This window comes from Triplophysa dalaica, chromosome 3, assembly GCF_015846415.1.
Source record: "Triplophysa dalaica isolate WHDGS20190420 chromosome 3, ASM1584641v1, whole genome shotgun sequence".
In the NCBI taxonomy this organism is placed as follows: Eukaryota; Metazoa; Chordata; class Actinopteri; order Cypriniformes; family Nemacheilidae; genus Triplophysa; species Triplophysa dalaica.
In genome coordinates, this window is record NC_079544.1 from 2,951,764 (window position 1) to 2,976,362 (window position 24,599).

A 24,599-nucleotide genomic window follows, 5' to 3' on the forward strand; every position below is an offset into this window, starting at 1 on the left:
GATAGTGGAACAAATTCATGATTTAAGCATCGCGCCTTAGCTCAATAAAACTTTGTGCCGCTGACTTTGTACACATCTAAATGTGCCAGACTGAGTAAAAAAGAAAAGGAGAGTAAAATAATGTCTATTAAATGTGAAAATGACATTGAAATGAACATTAAAATAATATTTTTCATGCATTGATTAAATGGCAACATAATTTATCTTTATTTCAAATTAAACTATGCTTCCGCGTTTTGTCTCAGCCAGCTCAGTTACATCTGGCGTGCGTAAAGAGTCCACAGGGTACAATTATGTTTTTCACTCGGTCGCTTCAACATTACTGTCAATGACGTGAGTCGAGTTATCCAAATATTACATCATACAGAACATCGTCAACCCAAAGGGGGAAAGGCTTTCAAGCTAGATCCACATAGGGTACATGACACGAAACGTTCAACTTTTGTAAAGTATTTTCTCAAAGCTTGATCACAGAGGCAATGCTCAGCCATGGTGCCCTCGGTATGCTGAAATTTGAACGTTTTTTATTGTTTGTTGACAAATTACCTCAGCGCTATGAGAGCGGAAGTGACTTAGCTGGCTGAGATTTTAGTCCATTATATAAAAATGTCTTTTGTCATGATTCCGCCTCACTATGTCAGGTATTACTTGGTCTTGAGGTGGAATCAGACAGGATCTCTTGTTTTATGTTGGAGAGAGACTATTTTGGCACTTATTTGTTGCTCTCTCTCGCCCCGGTCTTGTCATTGTTCCTGCCCTACTGTTTCCTGGTTGGTGTTTATTAGTTTATTCCCTGCACCTGTCCCCTCTTGATTTTGTTCCCTTTATATTGACATCGTGTCTCTTGTGCTTGATCATTGTGTTAGTCTTTTATCTTATGTGGTTGAGTTCTTGGTCCCTGATGTTATGTAGTCTAGTTTATTGTAGTTTAATGTCAAGTCCAAGTTTAGTCAGTCCTTGTTCTTGTTCCGTGTTTTGTTATGTTACCCCCTCGTGGGTGTTTGTTTTATATTTTATTGTTTATTTAAACCCTTGTTAAACCCCTTTACCTCCCTGTCTGCACCTGGGTCCTCTGTCTCACCTCACCCACACCGAGAATCATGACAATCTTTGTTCAAAACAAGTGTACAAATAAATGCAGTTAATTTTTGCCGTTTTTTTTATTCCAAAGTCCCAGACAACATTTTGTTTAAATACATGCCAAACACCAGAGTAGACACTAAATTCATATTAAAACAATGCTATTTCTGTCACTCTCAAAACACAGCATATTGGAAACTACAGACACACCCCAGACTGGGGAGATTACTCTATGTGGTGTGGCTCTGTTTTACAAAAGTTTGTCCACCCTTCAATAAATTATTTGCTTACTTTTCATTAAATTCTCTTTACTCGTGAACAGTGGGTGGAACATTCAAAATGGACAACATCTGATATATACTGAGAAACATACTTTTGAACATGTACAGTTCTCAAATAACTGGTTTTATCACCATAATACTGCATACGTTTTTGCTTTGTCTTCCAAGTTTTCAGTATAATGTTTTGATATTATGTTATGTTAATGTTGTATTATTTTATATTATATTATGGGGATACTGAACCCAAAAATGTAAATTCTTTTTACCATAGTATAAAAATTACAAAGGTAGTTAAATGTAATCCCAGAACTGTTTGCTGTCCTGCATTCTTCAAAATGTCTTTTGTGTTCAACAGAACAAACAAACAAAAAGATATCCTAATGCAATTCTTCCTACTATGCGAGTCAAGGGGGGGGGGGGGGGATCTGTTTGGTTATATAGGCATTCTTCCAAATATCTTTCTCTGTGTTCATCAGAACAAAGAAATTTCTACAGATTTAGAACAACGCTAAGGTGAGTAAATGATGAGAGAATTTTCAAATTTTGTGTCAAGTATCTCTTTATATTATATCATTTTTATACAGTTAAATCAACAATATCACACGTATAGCAGGAAAACATGCCATATTGGTATGGAATAAAACGGCAATACAATGCACAATACATGAATCTCTGAAAACTAGCCGAGACATAAATTCTTTAAATAAATGGATTATTTTGTATGGTTCTCTTTGTCGATTGTTATTAATAGTTTGTCCCTATGTTCTAAAAAGCGAGTCGCTACGCTTAAAGTAATTTCAAAGTAACTCAATTGGTTTGGTTCTTAAAGGCTTTCTTCTCTTTCAACAATCAGTTAAACTAAAGTCAGAAAAAAGTTAACGCTCTAAGAAAACCAAAGTTAATATTTACAGGACCAGTTAAAAAGTGCTGGAAGCTCAAGTGTGTTAATCTGCTGAACAGCATTATGAAGTTACATCAGCCCATCATTGTGACATGTTATATGCATACTGTCATCAAACATATAGTGGTTCAAGCTTATCTTTAAGACTCTATTCTACACCATCTTTTTGTGCAAGTACCTCTTCCAACCCTTGTTCCTTGACCTGAGGCAGAATTCTAAGTGAAGGGGAGACCCAGCCCCTCTCATTCATTTCTTTTCCACACCCCACAACGATTTCTTGCTCAGCCAACAGCAGGGATTGTGACATTTCAGAACATGACACACACTGCCCACCTCCAGCAAAGCATTACTCACACTGTGAGACTCCTTCCCCGAGTTCTGTTTAAAAGAACCTGCTTGGATAGACACGCGCTCAGTGGGTTTCCATGCCGATCTAATGCCCGATGAGGGACGGAGGTGAAGGGATTGTTCAGTATCAACACAGGAAGAAGCCACGAGGGAGATAGCGGCTGTGGAACATCTGATTTTCTAACAAATAATCTGCATTCAGTGACTGTGACAAACATACACACCGGCATAAAAATCAGAATGGATGCACCCGGGGCTGCGTTGGCCCTCTGTCTGTGCTGCATTTTGAGTGGGAATGTGTTTAGTTATGAATATGGAGAGGAGTATCAAGATTCCTATTATAACTCAATCTCTATTGGTGAGCCAAGTAAGTATGCTGTCTTTGAATTCTCGTTCATTATTTGTTTATGTATATTGTTACACGAAATGATGTGTGCTTCTCATTTAAGAAACACAATGTCAACTAATTTGTGAACTAACCTCGTGCACCATATTTTTATTCTATACGTTTTTTTAAAAAAGCGTCAAGCTTCTTTATTTACAAGGCTGAAGATTTAATTTCAATTTACTGCAAAAACTTACTTAACTGCATTTGAATGATATGTTTTGTAATGCACAGTACTCTGAAAGCATCATTTCACAACTCAAATACCTTTTTAGAAATTACAAAAAATGTAGAAAGTAATTTCAGGTGTCATGAAATTTGTCATTGACATTATCTTGCAAATCTGGAGCTTGGACAAATGAACTAGTCTATGCTTATGAGCATCACACGGTTCTTAATTTTTTAGTTTAGTTACTATAGTGTTGTTGCGCCAGTGCTAAACAACAGCAAAACATTTACCATAAACAGAAGAGCATAGTGGTCGAAACAGCAAAATCATGGGTTTGATTTCCAGGGAATGCATGAACCGATTAAATGTATACCTCACCTTGAAGTCACTGTGGATGAAAGTATCTGCCAGATGTGTGAATAAACGTAGAATTGTACCTTCGGGAGATTCAAGTCTCCAACACAGAGCGTTAACATGTGTTTTCTTTTTAAACTTATTTTATCGAAATTGTAACCCCTCAACATGCACAGGATTGGCCGTTTTTTTAGCATGTCTACATTTTGTAATAGCTTTGTTTTACATTATTAATATTCAATCAACTATCAAAAACGTTGGATTATTTTTAGCAAAAACACTCAAAATTCATGTTCATGAACTTGTTTTTGCATCAATGCTCAATATGAATCTAAAAATCATACAAAAATACAAAACTCATTCATTCATGATAATAAGCTCTCAGAATAACTCCCATAATGTCCAGCAATAACATAACAGTGGGTCGGCAAAAATAATAGTAAAAAATAGTGAGAGAGAAGAAAGGATATTGGATTAGTGGATATCTCAACATCATTAATTAAATTTCTACTCGTACCGAGGGACCAATTGAACTAGCCACTGGAACTGTTATCATTAAAGCAATCTTATAAAATGGTTGCTAGATTGTATAAAATTGCTCTTCTTTCTCTTTCAGGGAAAATCAGATTTTTTCCAGATCCAAATCTTTCATTACCCCGTCACCCGATTTAGTGCAGCTTTTTCTTTCCATTTTAAAGATTAATAGCCGACTGAAATCACATCATGTGCGTAATATGCATTTTCTTACTGCAGGACCCAGCCAAACCCCCTGTCAATCACAGGACCTCACACGCTGGAATAACCTGTTTACCATGCTGGAAAACTCTGAGATGAAAGACAACATGCTCCTGCAACATACTGAAGATATGGCGGGGCATGTGGACGTCATCCGGAAAGAGCTCAAGCACATTTCCAACAACAAAGCATGCGTCCAAGCCATAGAGAACACCTGCAAATGTATAAACGAGCAGATGAACCGCAAGCTGGAGCAAGCCGTGAAGCACCTCAGAGAGGTCGCAGATAAGTATCAAGCCCAAAACAGTGACAAACTGGAGCAGCTCATCCAATTCGCCAGGAACCAAGCCACCCGCTTCACCAAACTTGAGAGCAGAGCAGGTTTGGGTCAGGTGGACATGAAAGCTTTCCCCGCGTACCCAAAAGAGCAAGAGTCAAGCGGTACGGATGGAGGGAAGCTCGAGAGAACCCTTCAAATGATACATATGCAGTTGGCTCATTCCCAAAGAGCAAACGCACACCGCTCTCTCCCCTCAGGTGTGTTTTAGCTTAAGGTACCAATATGATTAAAGTCCCAGTGAAATAAAAAATGGTAATGCCTGTTTTTCATGAAATATTGCAGCGTTTATTTTAAGTAGTTTATCAAAATGGGTCGTTCCCTTTTTCAAATTTCTGTTCCCCTTATAATCCTTAGTTAAAATCTGAACATGCACTTCCTTCCTGTAATGACTATTCATCTTAGATGACGTATGTTGGACTGCTTGGGCGGAGCATCCGTAAACTCCTCCCTTTCAAAATCCAATGGCTGTTTTATAAATCCAAACAAAAGAAAAAGAATAAACCAGAAAGGGAAGAAAGCCACTCCCACTATTTTTCCTCATTATAAATTCAATTTCAATCGGAAACGAGTCAAAATAAAGAAGTAAAAACGATCGCAACTGCGGGTTCACTGGGACTTTAAAAACACATTTTGAGTCGGCTCCATAATAAAAGTCTTTCTCTCTTTCTCTGTTTAAGGCTGCGAAATGGCAATTTTATTTCCAATGCGTTCCAAACACATCTTTGCAGAGGTGACACCATCCACATCATTCTCACAGTCACTCACAATCTGCCTGTGGGCAAAGGTGACCCAAGCACTGAACAGAACTGTGCTCTTCTCTTACGGCACTAAGAAAATCCCACAAGAGCTCCAGCTTCTCATAGCAAAGCGTTCTTTGATGCTCACGGTGGGCGGTGAGACCCATCTAGTGGAAGCTGATGGGATAGTAACAGATGGGCAGTGGGTACACGTGTGTGCCGCATGGAGCTCAGAACAGGGACTGGCTTCTTTGTGGATGAACGGAGAGAAAGTGGCCAGCGTCCCTGGCATAGCCGAGGGCCACGTTTTGCCCGGAGATGGACTCATCCTGCTCGGACAGGAGCACAGCCGGTCGGGGAGTTATAAAGATTTGGACTCATCGGTTGCTTTCACCGGAAAGATGACAGGGGTGAACGTGTGGGACCATGTGCTGGAGCCAGAAAGGATTAAAGAGCAGGCCAATCCGGAGGGATCATGTGATACTCGTGGGAATGTGATCGGATGGGGCGTGTCAGAGATCATTCCACATGGAGGAGCTCAATATGTCAACTGATACCGAACTCTATATTCTCATAACTCAATTCTGTACATTAAGTTGTTTTATATTGTATGTTATCAATGTTTTTGTATTGACCTCACTATTTTATAATACTGCGTTGGAGATGCGTATTCCAAACAGAGGGAGCTGATATCAAAACTTAAAACAGTGGACACAAAACTCATTTTAATAGAATGTTTTATATTGCAACAATTGCATTGACACGCCACAAAATTTTGTTGAAAGTGTCGAAAGCTAATAAATGTTAGTGGTTTGGGTCACTTAGCCTTATTAATGAGCTACAAATAGCAGAACAGCTTTTCTGTTGTCCCAAAACATACATTTGAATGATTTGAGGTGGGGCGAGTCTGGACTGATCCGTGTCGGACATGACTGTTTACATTGTTCACCAGTAATTTGAAACAGATTTTTCCTCTCGTGTTGTTTAGCAGGGGTTGACAATGTTCGTTTGGCTTTTTGCTGCATATGTGTTGCTGGAATTTGACTGTATTGCCAGTTCCTCCAGTCTGACCACAAACAGATCAAAATAACCTCGAGCAAGGCGTGTGCTTAAAAGTCCCAGCTACTCAAACATGAAATAACACATCAAATGGATTTCAAAACAACCATTCAGCAAACGGTTCTCTGATACTTTTTTTTATTATCTGAACTGAAGAACCTTTTTTCGGATGTTAAAGGTTCTTTATAGAACCAAAAGATCCTTCTATGGCAGTGGTTCTCTTTTTGTTGTAAGGCCCCCTTTGAGTAGAGTGCATTGCTTTGCGGCCCCCCAAATAAAGACTTAAAATCTCACATTTGTATTAAACCAAGAAAATATTCAGTTAAACAATGCTAAAACATCAATTCTTTTGGTAGGGGGCGTTGTCTTTTAGATGTTTGAATGCACAAAATTTATGGTAAATATCCATATTTCTAAAATGCCACAAAATCTGTGGCCTCCCTGGAACCACATTGGCCCCCCCAGGAGGCCACCGCCCCCAGTTTGAGAACCGCTGTTCAATGGCATCGAAGAACCTTCTGAAGCACCTTTTTGTAAGAGTGTATAACGTCACTGTATATAACATACACCACCATTCAAAAGTCTGGGTCATTAACTAATTTCTTATTTATAATTCACCACATTTTATAGAACTATTTAATAAGAAATGAGAATCATGTTATGACTCCAAAAGTCCCAAATTCCAACTTTATGTATATTTTCTATATATCACCTATATTATCTATATAGTATAATCTAAAATATTAGTCATTCTTAAACGTATGCACTAGCTGCACCCTTTGCGTGCCAAGACTAAAATTAAAAAACCCTAGACTAACAATAGACCTACTCGCATGTTCAGCTATTAGATGTAAAAACAAAAGTGTTACAAATGGTGTTAAAACTAAAAATCCTCTACAAAACACAAGGTTACAATCTTTAAAAGGGTTTTCCACAGCAATTGCCATGGAAAAACTATTTTTGGTTACCCAAACAACTACCCGTTTTTTTCTCTCCAAACCATTTGTTAAACAGAAATGTTCCTATGGTTCTTGGTTTTTTAATCAGTGTAAAACCATGTTAAATATATTAAATGTGCACATTATTGACTGAGTGAGTTTCAAATGTACAATAAAACTGTTTCTTTTACATGTTTCATTTTTCCGACCATGAAAGGAAATGTGCACGTCTGCGCACTGACCTCTGGGTGGTAGCCAAGTCAAAAGGGAGGAGTTGACCATCACAAACTATAATGATGCTGCTTTCTCAATGACACGTATGAAAGTTTAGAAAACAGTCTATTCATAGCCAGCCGGACCTACATTTTCCGTCTGGAAAAGAGCAAGCCTGAAAAGAACTTGAGGGGGAAAATGCTCCGACAGAAGTTATAGAAAAATAAACAGACGGATCATTGTGCGCAGTAAATACATTTACATGGCACATAGTCTGTACTCGAGAGGAGAAATAGATGGGGAAAGGAATCTGTTCGAGTCGACAGAGAAGGTTTTTTCAGTCTTTTTTACTTCTCCTGTTCATCTGTGGGACAGTGTGTGCTTTGATGATCTCGTATGAGATGCACAGAGAGCTGAAAAAGACGGAGGCGACGGCTTTACAGTACCAGCAGCATCAGGAGTCACTGTCTGCACAGCTGCAAGGTAAAGCACTGCATTCTTTACATCAGTCTCTTGTGTTTTCAATGACTAATGCCAGCAAATCACTAAGCTGTTCGTTAATACTCCTTATTGTTCATTTCACCATGTTATTTGACTTATTGTAAATTGTTACCAATTTGTTATAATAAGTCTGTACTTTTCAGCTTGTATAAGTCCTTGTAAAAGTGCTTAACCCCCTCACCCCTAAAATAAATCAGTCATCGTTTACTCTCCCAGTATGACTTTTATTTCAAACCTATATGACTTTCTTTCTTCAGCAGAACACAAAAGAAGATATTTTGAAGTAAGTTGGTAACAGAACAGCACTGGACCTCGTTCACTTCTATTGTATGGACACAAAACCAGTGCAAGTTAAAAGGGTCCAGTTAAATATCTTTTGTGTTCTGCAGGAGAAAGAAAGTCGTACTGGTTTTTAATGACAAGCGGGTTTGTAAATGATGATAGGATTTTTATTTATGGGAGAACTATCGCTGTAATGGTGGTTAAAGTCAATACAATTATTTGCGGTTCATAAACTAATGTTTACAGTTCACGTCTGGGTGAAATAACCCTTATAAAAATGAACCATTTTATAATAATATAAGGAGAAAACATGTCTTACATTGAATACTACATTATTCATATTATTTTGTTGAGACCGTAAAAAAAACGCACTAGTTATCGCAGAACACAAAATGACATATTTTGAAGAATGTTGGTAACACTGAACCCCATTGACTATAGGTTGAACACAAAACCACCGAAACATTCTTCAAAATATCTTCTTCTGAGTCACACACAGATTTTACATTCGAATTCGAACCCACAACCTTTGCGTTCCTAACCCAAAGCTCTATTAACTAAGCTGCAGCCCAACGTCCTTGGGTTTTATTTGCTTTTTATCAGTCAGTGGCATTTGGTGTCTTGTCTCTAAACTTTTGAATGGGGTTCTTTGAGAAACATTGTGTAACACAACATTGAGATTTTTCACGCCTTTGTGCCGTTTCAAAAGGCTGCTAGATTCATATTTACTCTCTGAGTCTCTTTCTCTCTTCTCGTGTCCTTTCAGTGGTTTACGAGCATCATTCTAAACTGGAGAAATCTCTTCAGAAAGAGAGACTGGAGCATAAGAAGTCTGAAGAGGGTAATGTCCTGCTCATTATCACAAGCATTGATTTCTTTATATACACAAGCCACTCAATCTGGATGTGATTTGATAATGATAATGACATATAATGATTCGACATACTGCTGTGTTCTGCATTGCTCTAATAAATCATATATTGAATCTCAATACTTCATAGATTTCCTTGTGTTTAAGAGGGAATCGCAAAAGGCTCTCAACAAAGAGAAGGTGAGGCTTAAACACATGGCGTAAGCTTACTTATAATGCGTAAGATAATGACAGAATTGACTGAGATGCTGTTATTGTGCTTATAAGATGTATAATAACTTATGGTTCTTGACGAAACAGCAAGATTCCACCAGTCGACTGAATGTTATGCAGACACAGCACCAAATACTGAAGGTGAGATGGCTTTACTAATGGACATTGTCGAAAAGCATTTTAGAAGCTTTTGTAAGCAATTTTTTGCTTTGGAAATGTAATTTATCAATTGTAAGTATACACTGTAAAAACATCCTGTAAAAAAGAGTAAAATTCTGGCAGCTGAGTGGCAGAAAATAAAATGAAAGGTTCTCACGTAAAATTACATGTTTTAGTTGTCTTCTTCTGTAATTTGACATTTTTACCGTATTTTAAAAACACTTTAAACAATAATTAAAACAATAATTTTCTGGAACATTTCTCTCACGTAAAACTACATGTTTTTCATGTTATTTTACACCCATCTTGTAAATTTGCACTCTATTTCCGTAATTTTACATTTTTACCGTAATTTCTGTAATCTGTAAAAAACAGTACAATTTGGTAGAACGACAGAGTTTACTTGAAAAAATCTTTAAAATATAACAGTAAAATTCTGTAACATTACAGTTTTCTTTACCGTTTATACCCTAATACTTAAGTAGGATGTTATGACATTATTATTATGTAAAAGAGTATGATGTCAAACATAATAATAATTCTTTCCTGGGGTAATGTCTTCTTTTGTCTTGTGTTTGGGTCAGTCCCAGCATGAAGACTTAAAGATGCAATACTATGAACTTCAGAAGAAGAACCAGAATCAAGGAGAGAACCATGAGCGTATTCTGGATGAGCACAGACAGGAACTAGATGACCTGCAGAGAGAGAAAGTAGATGAAATATCAAGATTAAAAGGTAACCACCCACAGTGATATTAATATTATTTATATATTGAGAGTCAGGCTTTATTTACTGGAGAAAAATAGAAACAATTACAGGGTCCAAAGGTGCAGAAGACCCACAATATTACTGACTGAATTATTAATGTAGGGAGCCCAGATCAATACAGAGTTATGGCACCCAGAATTGTTACATACAGCTCTGTTTAGACTCTGGATTTAAGGTTCAGATGTATTTCTGTCCATTTAAAATGCACCTCACACGTTTGCTGGTTTCTCATTCACAGAGAATGCGTACAACCTTCAAGTGGAAAACAAACAACTGAGGAAAGCTCATCAAGACATCTACACACAGTTGCTCGATGTGCGGGTCAGAATATGTAATATTATTTGGGGTTACATTTGCATATGGTATCTGTGTATTCTTCTTTTGGCCAATCCTTTTCTTTTTCACTATCACAGGAACAGCACATAAACATGAGGGCTTCCAAAGATCATCTAACACTCACTTTAGAAGACCATAAAAATGCACTTGTTGCAGCGCAGGTAATGCTCAGTTCACCTCTGACCGATGCTTTTGGTTCATTGAGTACATCGCATTCTGCATGCTACAGCATGCAACAGAACAACTCTAGTATATGTTGCCAGCAATTTGCTTTAAACACAGATCTCTGTACTAAACCTTAACATGTATATAACAAAGTAGCTATCCTTTTTTATGCATTCTGTACTCATATTTCAGATCTTTTTCTATGCCTTCGGGTGCAGGTTGAGGCGTAATCACTACAGATGTGTTTTCACCCTGATGGTTGACCCTGTGTGAATGATGCATGTTGCTCATAATATTTTAACATTGATGTCTGATTGAACATAATAAACACCAAGTGCCTCTGTGACACACATACTAATATTAAAACTGCTCGCTCTAACCTTACATTGCAAACATCATCTTTTTAGTAACATTGCATTATATAAAATATATATTATATTGCTATATTTAATACTGTATATAGATAGTTTATTTACTGAACAGCTGCGGAAATAATTAGGAGACCATTGCAATTTTTATTTATCAGCATTTCTAGATGTATTGTGACCATTCCAGTCCGGTATGTGTTGAATTCAACAAAATCAAACCTCAGGAGTGACATAAAGTCAACAAACAGCAATGTGAAAGACTGACAGCAAGACACACGAAAAACTGGGAAATATATATTTTTGAACTTTTCCTAAATACATGTACAAATATTACAGTCGTGTTGCTTAAAAGTGAATATTTTTTCAGTAGGAGGTCTGAAAAGATACAGAGCATCTTTTCTGTTATTTTGACCTGTTTCTCCAGTTTAAATTTTCTGCAAACAAATGCAAACTTTTTATTTCAAATGTGGGAGAAATATTGTTCGTACTTCGCAGAATGAAACAAATAGGATAATTTAACCTAAACAGTATAAAAAGTTAATTCAGAAAGACTGAAATAAAAATTCAAATTGTAACTCAATTCTGGCCGTATATACGGCTGTATTTTGTAAAAGTAAAGTTTGAAGTTTTTATAAAGTACTGATATTTGCAGGACCTCTTTAACAAAAACAGATGAAACTCTGCCATTTCAATTATAACAATTATTTATGAAGGTTGAATATATATAACATTTAGTATCTCACATTAGGAATTCACCACCTCTCCATGGCTGTTTTAGAGTCTCTCTGTGCTGATTTAGGATTTTTGTCCAATAGCGTCAGGTCTCAGGCTACTGGATATGACTTTTATTACCCAGCCCATGCATCACAAAGTATCACTTCAGAAGTTTTAATTCCGTCATTATTCAGTGTTTGAATAAAGCTTCAGGTGGATGAGCTGAGGCGATTAAAGGAGAATCTCAATAAAGCTTCCAGTGCAGGACAAGCAGAAAAAAATCATAAATTTGCCACAGAGCCCAACTACAGCCCCATACTGAAGACAGTAAAGCACAGACACAGCCCATATGAGGAGCTGGATATAAAGCCAAATCAGGTACATCAGTAAATGTAATGCACATGACATAAACGTCATTAGACTTTCTGTATTGTGAGTGGGTATGGATGGATTAGCTTACAACAGACAATAGAATCGTAAGGGAACCCAATTTAGTGCTACATAGCACCATATCTTGGTGCTTCAGTGGTTCTTCAGAGGTTCTTTGGGGGGAACGAGGTGCCAAATAGCCCCGTTTCCATATAAAGAACCTGTTAAAGGGGTCATATGTCACGGCTAAATCGAATATTAGTGTTTGTTTTAGATGTAATGCAATCAAAAACGCTGTATTTTCCACATACCGTGCATGTTTGTATCTTCTCTTTGCCCCGCCTCTCTGAAACGCTCATCGCTCTGAAAAGCGAGGTGTGCTATGATTGGCCAGTTAACCAGTTATTTGGTCGAACACTGCAAGCGTGTGACGGAAATGTGACGCCTCTTACAATATTTCGAACATCAGGTACGAAAGCAATTGAACTGACAGGTTCGCCCACATTACTTGTGTATACATTTGGGCGGTCTTAGTCAATCATGCCACGAACCGACGTAGATTTGTGTTGTTACATGAGGCGTTTCAGGCAGGTCTGGGTGGGCATTCTAGATATTTTAGATTGAATGCATCTTTTGTTCTGACACTTTCATTTTTGCATGCATGGGCAACTTATAACACACCAAAGACACAGAAAAACATGTATTCGCCCCATATGACCACTTTATAGCATCTCAGTCATCCCAAAGAACCGCTTAAGAACCACTGAAGCACCAAAAATATATATATATATATATAGCGCTATATAGCAGTTTATTTTCAGAGTGTAAATGTTTCTCACATTACTAATAGCTTAATCCCGAATCTTAATCCTCTTTTCAATTATTCTCACTTCTTACTGCAGTTCAAGTTTTTATCTAAAGGGCACAGGGCTAGTTTGAAAACCTCGGCATTAAATGACTTTAATATATTGTGCTAAATGGCACCAAAAGTGGTTCTTGGCACGTAATCATGGGGGAACCACTTTTGGTGAACATATATAGAACCATATTTTGTTGCTTCAGTTGTTCTTCAGGGGTTTCTATGGGATGACTGAGGTGCTATATAGAAGAACCAGACAGGGGTTTAACACGTTATTTACATGACAACGGTCCTATATAACACCTCGATCAACCCAAAGAACCTCTGAAGAACCACTGAAGCACCAAGATATGGTGCTTTATAGTTCTCAAAGTGGTTCCCTATGATTACGAAAGAAAGAAAGAACCACTTTTAGATCTATATAGCACCATATCTTGGTGCATCAGTGGTTCTTCATTATTTGGGGTGACCAAGGTGCTACAGTATAAAGGGCCGTTTCCGAATCTGTTAAACCCCTGCATGAGTAAATCAAATATAGTTCAACACTTTCTCACTTTTGTGTCTTATGTGGATGAAGTTATAGACAGTATCAAAGCCGTGCCGTCATACACTTGAAGTTAAAATTGAATGTCATTATCACAGAAATGTAACCATGTGATTTTCAGTTATTAACTTCTGTTCCTGACACAAACATGTGATTCAGTCTATAGTGTAAAAGGATTAGTTTTATGGGGCATTTTATGTCCTTTTATGTCCCCATTGCGTGAAAGACAACAGCTCGGACATTCTGCTGAATTTTACAATGAAAGGTTTGGAAAGATATGAGGCCGAGTGAATGTGTTAACGCTTGCCTGTATATTATTATCAGGCCGCTCCACACTTTGGTCATACGGATGTTTCTCCTTTACAGGTGGAAGGATTTGAGGAAAAAGGAAAAGGGTTTTCCCCTCAAGGTGTGTCGGAAATTGAAAATAACAATGAGACCAAAGTGGAAGTGAAGCAGCCTCATCAAATCGATGTTTTTGCAGAGGGAAGAGGAAAGAAAGAGGAAAAGAGCACATCAAAGGAGAGAGAAGGAGAGGATGAGAGTAAAAAGGCAGCGCTGGAACATTCCTTATCAAACCCAGAAGAGCTGGGCATTAACCATCACAACACGCTAAGCCAAACCCTGGAGAAACAGATACAGACGGAGCCCCTCCACACTACTAAAGGACATTTTTGGCCTTCAGATCCAATTATTACTGTTGGTAAGGAAAATATTTTGGAGCTTTTCCATATTTTGTTAAGATAAGTGCTTTGTGACACAAAAGTGTATATAGTCGAGTTTACTTATGAGCTTTTGTATCGTTTTGGCTTTATTTCTGCAGATTTTGCATTCATATAGGACATTAATGTGAGCATTGTTTACTTTTCTGTTAAGAATATTTCTGTTGAAATGCAGGGAACGCTGTCATTGCAGATCACGTTATAAATGGACAAGATGATGCCAAAGAGTACACTCAACATCATGACAAGGTGGGTGTGTAATAATGTATCTATTTATTTCTCATTTATCATATTTACATTTAGTCATTTAGCAGACGTATTTATCCAAAGAGGTTTACAAATGAGGTAAACAATAGAAGCAATTGAAACAACATAAGCAAATACTGGTCTCATATAGCCTACCACAGTATACAAAGCAAAGGATTTTGTATTTCTTTAAGGATAGAGAGAGTAGAAAAGAAACAGAAGTCAGAACTAATTGGTCAGGTGTTGAATGAAGATATGTGTTTTTTAGCCGATTCTTAAAGATGAAAGCGTCCCAGATCTGATTTGAAAAGATTGATGCTTGTGTTCACACTACAACAAATTAGGTTTGTATCAAAAATGTGATTTGGTCCACTTGCACCCTGCACGAACGAGTTGGATACAGAGTCATAAACTAGATAATAAACTTAAGCCGAATAACTACAGTATACTACAATATATTCTCCTTTGGTGTCATTTGAAATGCACATATTTTCCCTTAGTGTTGAATCAATACTACGATTGAGTTTCATGACTAATTGAGATTTTTGTGTGTCTTTTAATGGGTTTTATTTTCTATTACAATGACTCCTATGTGCAGAACTTTGAATTGAACATGAATCTGAATGGAGTTGAATTCAGAGAAGCAAAAGACACACCGTACAAGAGCAATGTGAACAAGGACAGGCCTGAAGAGGACGAGCAGCTTGTGGTGAGTGAACAGGAAAAGCTCTTCATCGCTTATTCATGGCATGCAGTGATACTGACCTCTGACCTTTTTTTGTAGGGATGTATTTTATGTTAAAAGTCTGTAGTTAACTCACAAAGTTATTGTTAATAGTGGTAGTAAAATCTGACAGAAGGCAAAAGCCATACGACTTATTTTGTCTTTTGTTAGTAACATTCCAACAGTTTAAAGCCTCAGTCGCCATTTACTTTCATTGCATAAAAAATGCAAATACGCAATTAAAAACAAAGGTGGCTTTTTAGTTATAAATGTATCTTGTTTTTGTTTACTTAGGTGGCAGGAAGTCCAGAGCAGGAGGACCAACCTGATGAACAATATGACGATGAGGTGAGGGAACACATGCATTGATTGACTGATGTGACAAAGAGATAAAAAATTCATCACCCGCCCTGTAACCTCCATTAGAATGTTGAGGACTCGGTGCATAACCGAGAGAAGAGAGCAGATAAGGAGGACAACGTAGAAAATCTCTACACCGAGCATGATGAAACAGAGGTCCGTCAAATGCTCAAGATGGCTTAAACACTATACATTTTGTACTTTGATCATGCAACATGATACATGTCATAATACTTTCAAACTGAATTGTTACAGGGCCATAATAGCCTGACCATAAACAGAGGCAAAAACTGATGCCGGTCGGAAAGAAAGCTCCCCAAAAAAGTGATATAAGAGGATGAAGAACAAGGAAACCAGTTCTGAAATGTGAAGAGGATCTATCTGTCTTCTGGGTGGTTTAGCACCTTATTTTTGACTTTCAGTAAACCTACTAAATATACTGAATTTATAACATCAAAACACTCTATGCCGGAACACCCTATTTTAAATCAAGTTTTTTTTGCAAGTAACATAACTGGAAATACAACCGTAATAACTAACTTTTAAGAAGTGACTACTAATGCACATCCAATGATGTTGTAAGGTTTTGTTGAATTGTCAAAACCTCAATGCATTCTTACTATAGGACAATATGACTGGCATTTTATTTAAATGACGTATACTGTAAGTGATTCTGTTTTTGTTACAATATCCCTCATTAGTGTCTTTGCGAAATCTATTGATAACAATTTTCAAAGGATTTTTTTTCTTTTGAGGGAATTACTTTTTTATATTTCTTTCTTTTCATTCATTTTAAATGAATTAAGAATGCATATCTTTTCTATGAAGTACACTATATAACTCTAAGCAGTACCATCAGGTAAATAAATAAATAAAATGATTTTTTTAATGTTTAAAAATGTTTTTACTTTGAACTGGTATACAAATATATACCAATACTTACATTGATAACATCAAATAGAATAAAGGAATAAATTAACATGGAGGATCAATATAAAAATAGAGGAAAATATATTTTCACAGACAAAATTTTTCGTTCTTTTCGTATTTTCCCTTTGTCTTCTGTTTGCTTTATTTTAATATCCAAACTAAACATTCTGTGTTGTTTTGTAAATAAACCTATAAAAATATATCTCTTAGCGTAATATAGTTAAAAAGAGGTCCTTATTCGCGTAGAGTGCGTGCAATCTGATTGGCCGCCGAGACGGAAGTCGTCGACTTTCTCGCAGTTCGAGCAGAAAACTTCCGACTTCCGAAGTTGAAAACAAATATAAAGCTAAAGTTGTCTAGCTAATCGTCACGAAAGCTTTCAGTGCTTGCCTCTGCACTGTGGGATTATCAGACGAAGAAGAGGTATTTCTATATAAACTGTATCTATTAAATAATATCCTCGTCAGACGTTTGTCTGTTTACTTGAACGGGCTGTGAGTTAGCTTGAATGCTAACTCTGGAAAACATTTGAGCAGTAGCGTTAAGCAAAGCTCGATTTGCCTTAAAAAAGAGTCCTGTAAAAAAATCTCTTTGACGTTTAGAACCTAAACTCACAAGATAACAGAATAATGTTTGTGTCTTATAATAACGAGACTACATGACATTAGTATTTGTTACATGTTTTAATGGTCGGGATAGCATGCTAAGAAACTAACAGCCGTATCCATTAACAACTCCACTGTCTGTCGTGCTTTTTCGTGAATTGAGGTTGTATAAGATAATGTCGAGGTGTACATGACTTGTCACAACAGTGTGAATGAATATTGTAGCACAATGGATTGGAACATTAATAAAGACAACCAGGTGTAATGCAGGCAGGTGCAGCGTCCCCCTATACAGAGCTTCGATCTCATGTGATGAGACACAGTGAATGATTTGACGAGATTTACTTTAAAGGTGTTTTTCGTGTGTACATTTTAACTTATTATTTTGTTAAATGGGTTGCAGGACTCCTGAGGAATCTGAGAGTTGTGTGGCTTCACTGCCTATTTGTTCCTGTGGTGGGCTCTCCATTGAGGATGACAATGGAAGAGATAAAGAATGAAGCTGAGACCAATTCTATAGTCTCTATGACATTATACGCAGTCATGTATCCAGTCTTCAGCGAGGTAACGGCAGTCATCAGATGTATGAATGGCCAGTGCTTTATGTGTACATTCAGTAATACATGTCTGCATGGTAATGTCGTTACGCAACAGAGATTTATGCATGAAATTGTGTATTGTCTGATGTAAAGTTTGTTTTGTTTAACAGTTGGAAAGGATAAATCTGTCAGCGGCACAGACGTTGCGGGCGGCATTTATAAAAGTAAGATCATGACGCATCACCATTTGATTTGACATGCCATCACTCATGCCAGTTCTGCGATGGTATAATTCTGTGTTTATAGGAATTTAGTGCTAGGGCTGGGCGGTATGACCAAAAACCAGTTTCACGATGAGTGATAATAACTTTACTGTAAATGATTTATATCACATTGTAGTTATATTAATGTATTCTGGCTGGGCGATATATTGTGCAATTCTTATGCTCAGTTTCCTCAATGAAATGCCAAAACATCCGAAAGCAGTATAATGTTATGGACCACAAAACCAGTCATAAGGGTGAATTTTTCTAAATAGATATTTTTTTTCATCTGATCATCTGAAAGCTAAATAAATAAGCTTTCTATTGATGTATGGGTTGTTTGGAAATGATTTTATTTCAGGGTGTCCGCGGGGTCTTTAAATTTATTTATCAACTTTAGTAATTTTTGAGAAAATTAAGGCCCTTAAAAAAGTATAAAAAATTGTGTATTAAATTGTGTATCATCTTTTCATATTTGTCCTAAGAGGATATATGCTAAAGTTTGCCAGAATTGTATTATTGTGTAGGCGAATAGTGGGAGGTCAATTAACACCTGGTTGTTAAACAACATCGTTGGCTAATGGGAAAATGCAAGTTTGTGTAAACTTTTGGAGGATGAGGAGTTGGAAGTGGAACCATGGCTGAGGACCGTCACTTGGAATAACCGAGAGGTTTACCGTCTATGTATCGAAAGGCGATTAGCGTAGCCTCGATTCTTTGTCATATAAACCTTGAATTGGGCTAGTCACTCAATGAATTATCTTGTGATTCGTTCACACCCTTCTGGATAATGTTGCATTAATAAGGAGTCATCACAAACTAAGACTGTTTAGTCTTAAACAGATCTTACAATCTGTATATAATAAATAGTTAACAGTTGTAATGACAGTTAACCCAACAATAAAAATGATGTCATCATTTACTCACCCTAATGTTATTTCAAACTTGTTCAAATTACTTTGTTCTGATTACTACAAAGGAAGATATTTGGAAGAATGTTATTTTGAGTTCTGGAACATCAAGTACCATAGTAGGACAAAATTAATGGTGCCTCGTCAGAGTTCAACAGAATAAAAAAGATTTGAAGTATTCTTTTCCTACTATAGTAATAAATGATGTTCCAGAACTGAAAATTGCTAACATTCTTACAAATATCTTTCTTTGTGTTTAACAGAACAAAGACATGTATACAGGTTTGAAACAACCTGAGGGTTGATGATTTTTGGGGAAACTAGCCCTTTAAAGTTTTGCCAATGTAACCGATTAAAAAGTAGTGATGAGGTCTTAAAATGTATGGAAAGAGTCTTAAAAAAAGGTTATTAAAAGTATTACGTTTAACTCCATGATTTCTGTATAAACCCTGTATTTGGTTGAGATCATAGACTGTATAAAACATGGATGCAGTGTGCGTGACGTCACTCATAGGCTTCAGTGGAGCTGTTTTCGTTAAAATGTGTGGAGCCGGTCGCACCTATATTAGCTGCGCATCGCAAGGAAGCGTGACGTGGATGGAGCTCAGGCAGCTGGTTGCTGAAACCACTTGTCACTCAACCTAATTTGCTGAATTTTGAGGCTTAATAGAAGTAAAATGGATGAGTTATAAAGAATTTCCCCCTCTTACAGTTGTCATGAAAGGTAAAATAAGCTATTATTAGTTGACAACATTATTTTTGTACAAGGCTGTAAACAAGTTTTTTTCTGTTGTAAAGTTGCCCATTTTAACATGGGGCTCAAAGAGATTCAGCTCTCTTTTGGAACCAGTCGATGAATTGCAGTTTTAGTCACTTCTGTGTTGGCTTCACGAGAGAGATCGGAAGGTCGCCTCTTGGTCGAGAAACTATTTAATCTGAGGGTGCAAAAAATCTAAATTTTGAGAAAATCTCCTGTAAGGATGTCCACACCAGGCGCTGTTGCCACCCGTTGCTAAGAAGAAACGGGTTTGTTTTAACTCTCTTTATTGTATCACCGCTGTAATGATGTGGTGGTGTGTAGATGAACATGAGAGCTTTTGAAATTTTAAGCTTTACGTCGATACCAAACTTGAGTGGGTAATTCCCAAAGAGCGGGCAGCACCGAGTGAAGTTTGTAGACGTGTTTCTGTTTTTTTTTTCGTTCGCCATTTTGCTGCATGCACTCCGAAAGATAACATTTTGATATATTAACAGTAGAAAATGTACAAAATATATTGATGAACATAATCTTTACTTAATTTCCTGAGGATATTTGGCATAAAAGAAAAATTCTGTAATAATTTTGATCCATACAATGTATTGTCGGCTGCTACTAAAAAGTTCCCTTGCTACTCACGACTGGTTTTGTGGTCCAGAGTCCCAAATATTCTGTGCTTTCATGATGAACAATGTATTTAGTCTGTGACATGAGTGTAATATCCTTTATTCCATGGCGTCTTTCTAAGGCAGAGAAGGAGAACCCAGGACTCACTCAGGACATCATAATGAAGATACTGGAGAAGAAGAATGTGGAGATCAACTTCACAGAGTCACTTCTGCGCATGGCAGCAGAGGATGTGGAGGGTAAGACAACACCATCTGTCTCTGCTACATACGGTCTATAATACCTTCTTATTTTGGGTTATTCTATAATGAACTTCGGCAACACTCGAAATAAAGATCTGCAAATAAAGAGATGAAACCGGGCGGTGTGTAAAAAGACAGTGTGTCCGCCTCTAACATGTTTCAGAGTACATGATCGAAAGACCAGAGCAGGAATTCCACGACCTGAACGAGAAAGCAAGAGCTCTCAAAAAAATCCTGAGCAAAATCCCGTACGAGATCAACGACAGGGTGCACTTTCTACAGACCATAAAGTGAGTATCTTCCTTGTCGTTGAAGGAACAGTTGAATAGATTGAGTAAATAATAAAAGAGTTTTATGTTTTTGGGTCACAACCCTATAAAGCGCATGAGGCTTAGCCTCGGGCTTCTCCAGGGGAGTCGTCACGTTACAAATCCACACGCAAGTCACTTAAGATGAAAGTATTTGCTGTATAATTACTTAGTAGTGCTTACTACAGTAATGATCACCCACTAACTGCAGTCTGAATCTCTTGGAGCCTATGGATTTTTCCTCCTTATAGCTTTGCATAAAGTCTAGAGCTTTAGCTGTACTCGGTTGAGCCAGCAGTAAATCGACTTCGCAGTCTCACATAGCTGACAATGACACGGATGCGCAGACCTCTGCAGATGCCAAAATGTGAAAGATTTGTAGACGTTCTAATGGGACTGGACTCTATTATCTAGCGATTCTCCACAGTCTGACTGCTGAGTCGACGATACACCGTTCATAAATGTATTCATCACTTCTGACCTCCCACTGATTTCCACAGAGACATAGCCAGCGCTATCAAGGAACTGCTGGACACAGTCAACAATGTGTTTAAGAAATATCAGTATCAGAATCGCAGGGTAAGTCGTTTTTACTTCTCAGAAACGGCTTCGTAGAGCCAGCAAGTTTGAGCAGAAGTGTATCTGACTTTCATAGCCATTGGATTTAGATTTTTATGACTGAGGTTTATCATTCTCGGATAGCTTTCTAAATACAAGCGGTTGATACCGGAAATCTTTTTCTAGGCTCTCGAACACCAAAAAAAGGAGTTTGTGAAGTACTCCAAGAGCTTCAGTGATACGCTGAAAACATACTTCAAGGATGGAAAGTAAGCAAGCGGGCAGTGATGGATGTATAATGCTTGTTTAATAGACATCTGTTTGTTGATTTATGACAATCCTATGCAAAGACTTTTCTCTTTTTGACTCGCAGGGCAATAAACGTCTTCATCAGTGCCAACAGGCTTATCCATCAAACAAACTTGATACTGCAAACCTTCAAAACTGTCGCATAGGAGACAACGTTGTGATGTATGCGAGGATGCGAAAGCAGATAAATGTAACATACATTTTTTTGTCTTTTTAAAAGTATAATTTATAAACTTTGCTTCATTTGAAGGAACTTGGAATCGAGGAGTTCACGACAAAATGTAAATTTTCTCCTTACTTAATAATCATGATTTCACGACTCCGCTTCATTAGCTTTTCTCTCGCTGTTGTTCCAGTCAAATGAAAGCCAAAAGACTCGCGCCTTAAAGTGTCACGCAACATTCCATATACAAAGTGTAAATATTGGTATTCTTTGACATAGAGGCATAAAGAATGAGAAATTATGTATTTAACAGATATTTGGTTATAAATGTTCAATAAATAGTTTCCAAATGTTGACGTTTTTAATATTCTCTGTCCTGGGAGCTTTTGGTTTATTCGCTGAATAAATCCCAAGAGATGCACAAAGGAAGTTCAATACGGGCTTTTATGACGTCTGCTCTGTAATGTACATTAAGAAGCACAGTTAATGGAAGAGGCCTTGGACTCGCCCTGTGTTTAAGTGGATATTAAATGATCTATGTAATGTCTGTCTAAAGACAGAACGGGGTGTACTGGGATGAGTATAATCTAATTGTTTAGACCAACTTGTATAATAATTTTATTAAATAATAAAAAGGAGAATATATAGTTGTGGCCAAAAGTATTGTCCGACATGGAACTTACATTTCTCACATTATAACAGTTTATCCGCTTTAGTTTAAAAAAATGTTTAAAATATATGACGGACTCAGTTAAATGGTATCAGAAAAAATTCATTTTGATAATGTCAGTTAACCTTGATAAAAAGAAATGTAATGAATTAGATTGAGTAGCTGTTACATTTAAGTTCACAATTAAATAAAACTTGTGTATGATATGCTAAGCAATGCAAAAAAATTAGGTGTATGTAAAACACTTAAGAAAAACATGGTCAGTTCAAAGTGTCTGAATAATTTGTTCCCAAAGTTTTATGAATCTGACCGGTAGTCCACTGGATAAAAAACTTTTGGGGTATAATGGGTCACAGTTTACTTTATTTTGATATCCTCACTTACATAAATGAACTACAGTGTCTTTCATCCACTATAGTAAAAATATCACAAACAATATCTGGTTTACGAATACATTTTGGTTTGACTGTATTTGTATTAGGGCATATACCAGCAAACCATAAGAAATGTGACGGCCAATTCCAGCGTTATGCATGTGTCATTTGCAGTCAAAACTCCATCCTCTCAAAATGTATTTATTACCAATATGTTAAATCATCTGTTGAAAAATACCAGTCTATACTAGGGCTTTCTAACAAATCGCATCCAGAATAAAAGTTTGTGTTTATATGTCTGTGTACTGTCATTTTAATTTTGTATTTATTAAAACATAGACGTGTATCCATATATATTTAGGAAACATTATATTTATCAATAATTGAAATTATTCAGAATATAAATGTTTATGGATTTTTATATTTTTCTAAAATATAAGCATGTATGTGCATGTGTTTATAAATACAAGATTAATATGCACAGTAAACAGACATATATTATGTAAACTCAAACTTTTACTCTGGATGCGATATATCACAATTAATCGTTTGACAGTCCTCATCTATACACATTTTTTAGGAAGGAAGTATACAGTTGACAAAAATGATATGTTTTACATCTTCATTACATTTATGCATTTGGCAGACGCTTTTATCCAAAGCGACTTGCATTGCATTATACTATACATTTTGTTTCTAAGTATGTGCAATCCCCTGGGATCGAACCCACGACTTTGGTGTTGCTAGCACCATCCTCTAACCACTGAGCTACAGAAAAGCTTTAATTTTGAGAGATTAACAATGAATAAAACTCAACAAATAGAGAACAGATGGCTCCTCTTATTATGTTATTATATATTTACGTTTTTGCCAGTGTTGCTGTTGTGCTAGGATCAAACGGATAGTTCAGCCAAAAATAGTAAATCTTCCATCATTTACTCCCCCATATGTCATTGCAAACATGTATGACTCACTCTCTCTTCTGCAGAACACAAAAAAGGATATTTATTGGAATGTGTTAACATTAACAACAATGGCCCCCATTGACTTCCATTGTATGAACACAAAACCACTGTGACATTTCTCAAAATATCTTCTTTTGTGTACCACAGAATGGTGAACCATCTCTTATATATATCATCCCATACACAGTTTCTTCTATAGGTTTTGTGTGTAAGAAAATCCTTGAGATAAAACCGTAAGTGACTAAGGCGGGACGACAGATGTTACTGGTGAGCAAATCGTTTATTACAGACTCTAAATAGAACGCCCAAGGCCAGCACAGACAAGTTGCTGCTTCTGCTTTAATAACTAATGATGCCCTTTTAGGCTCAGCGATTCGTCTCGTAAAAACTATTTTGTCTGGGAAAGTTTGCAGCGGAAGCAGATTGATCAGTTATAGAGACTCATCGATTGGAAATGTCAGCAGGGAAGTCTGTCTGCGTCGATTATTGCATTCATACATTTTTCCCCATCTGTCAATATAATACCGAGGACTGCCGGTGTTTTAGTGAAGGGTCCAGCAGGGCCTCTGTCCATGTGTCTGATAAAGTGACGCTAACATGCGGTCAAACAGCGTGCAGTCTGACCTTTTAGCATCAG

The 24,599-nt window shown here is 37.0% G+C and overlaps 3 protein-coding genes across 7 annotated transcripts; all 3 read left to right on the forward strand.

The window, feature by feature from the left end:
* The first annotated feature begins 2,693 nt into the window (after positions 1-2,693).
* ptx3b (pentraxin 3, long b) lies at positions 2,694-6,963 on the forward strand. The gene is made up of 3 exons (XM_056743925.1): positions 2,694-2,977; positions 4,272-4,790; positions 5,271-6,963. Exons 1-3 carry the CDS (start codon positions 2,851-2,853, stop codon positions 5,882-5,884), a joined length of 1,260 nt encoding a protein of 419 aa, XP_056599903.1. The 5' UTR covers positions 2,694-2,850; the 3' UTR covers positions 5,885-6,963.
* Positions 6,964-7,632: 669 nt separating this feature from the next.
* Positions 7,633-16,573, forward strand: golim4b (golgi integral membrane protein 4b). 5 transcript variants are annotated; one of them, XM_056743915.1, is made up of 14 exons: positions 7,633-8,023; positions 9,090-9,164; positions 9,325-9,374; positions 9,462-9,548; positions 10,151-10,301; positions 10,573-10,655; positions 10,748-10,831; positions 14,056-14,098; positions 14,174-14,392; positions 14,587-14,660; positions 15,256-15,366; positions 15,676-15,729; positions 15,808-15,897; positions 15,997-16,573. In XM_056743915.1, exons 1-14 carry the CDS (start codon positions 7,837-7,839, stop codon positions 16,033-16,035), a joined length of 1,347 nt encoding a protein of 448 aa, XP_056599893.1. In that variant the 5' UTR covers positions 7,633-7,836; the 3' UTR covers positions 16,036-16,573. The 5 variants fall into 5 exon arrangements, with proteins under 5 accessions (XP_056599893.1, XP_056599889.1, XP_056599891.1 ...); XM_056743911.1 differs by having other exon boundaries at positions 14,056-14,392; XM_056743913.1 differs by having other exon boundaries at positions 14,056-14,392; positions 14,605-14,660.
* Positions 16,574-16,935: 362 nt separating this feature from the next.
* On the forward strand, positions 16,936-22,307 carry pdcd10b (programmed cell death 10b). Its single transcript, XM_056743973.1, has 8 exons — positions 16,936-17,094; positions 17,680-17,840; positions 17,986-18,039; positions 20,495-20,612; positions 20,779-20,905; positions 21,424-21,502; positions 21,668-21,750; positions 21,855-22,307. The coding sequence occupies exons 2-8, from the start codon at positions 17,751-17,753 to the stop codon at positions 21,934-21,936; spliced, it is 633 nt and encodes a 210-aa protein (XP_056599951.1). The 5' UTR covers positions 16,936-17,094; positions 17,680-17,750; the 3' UTR covers positions 21,937-22,307.
* The last annotated feature ends 2,292 nt before the right edge of the window (positions 22,308-24,599 follow it).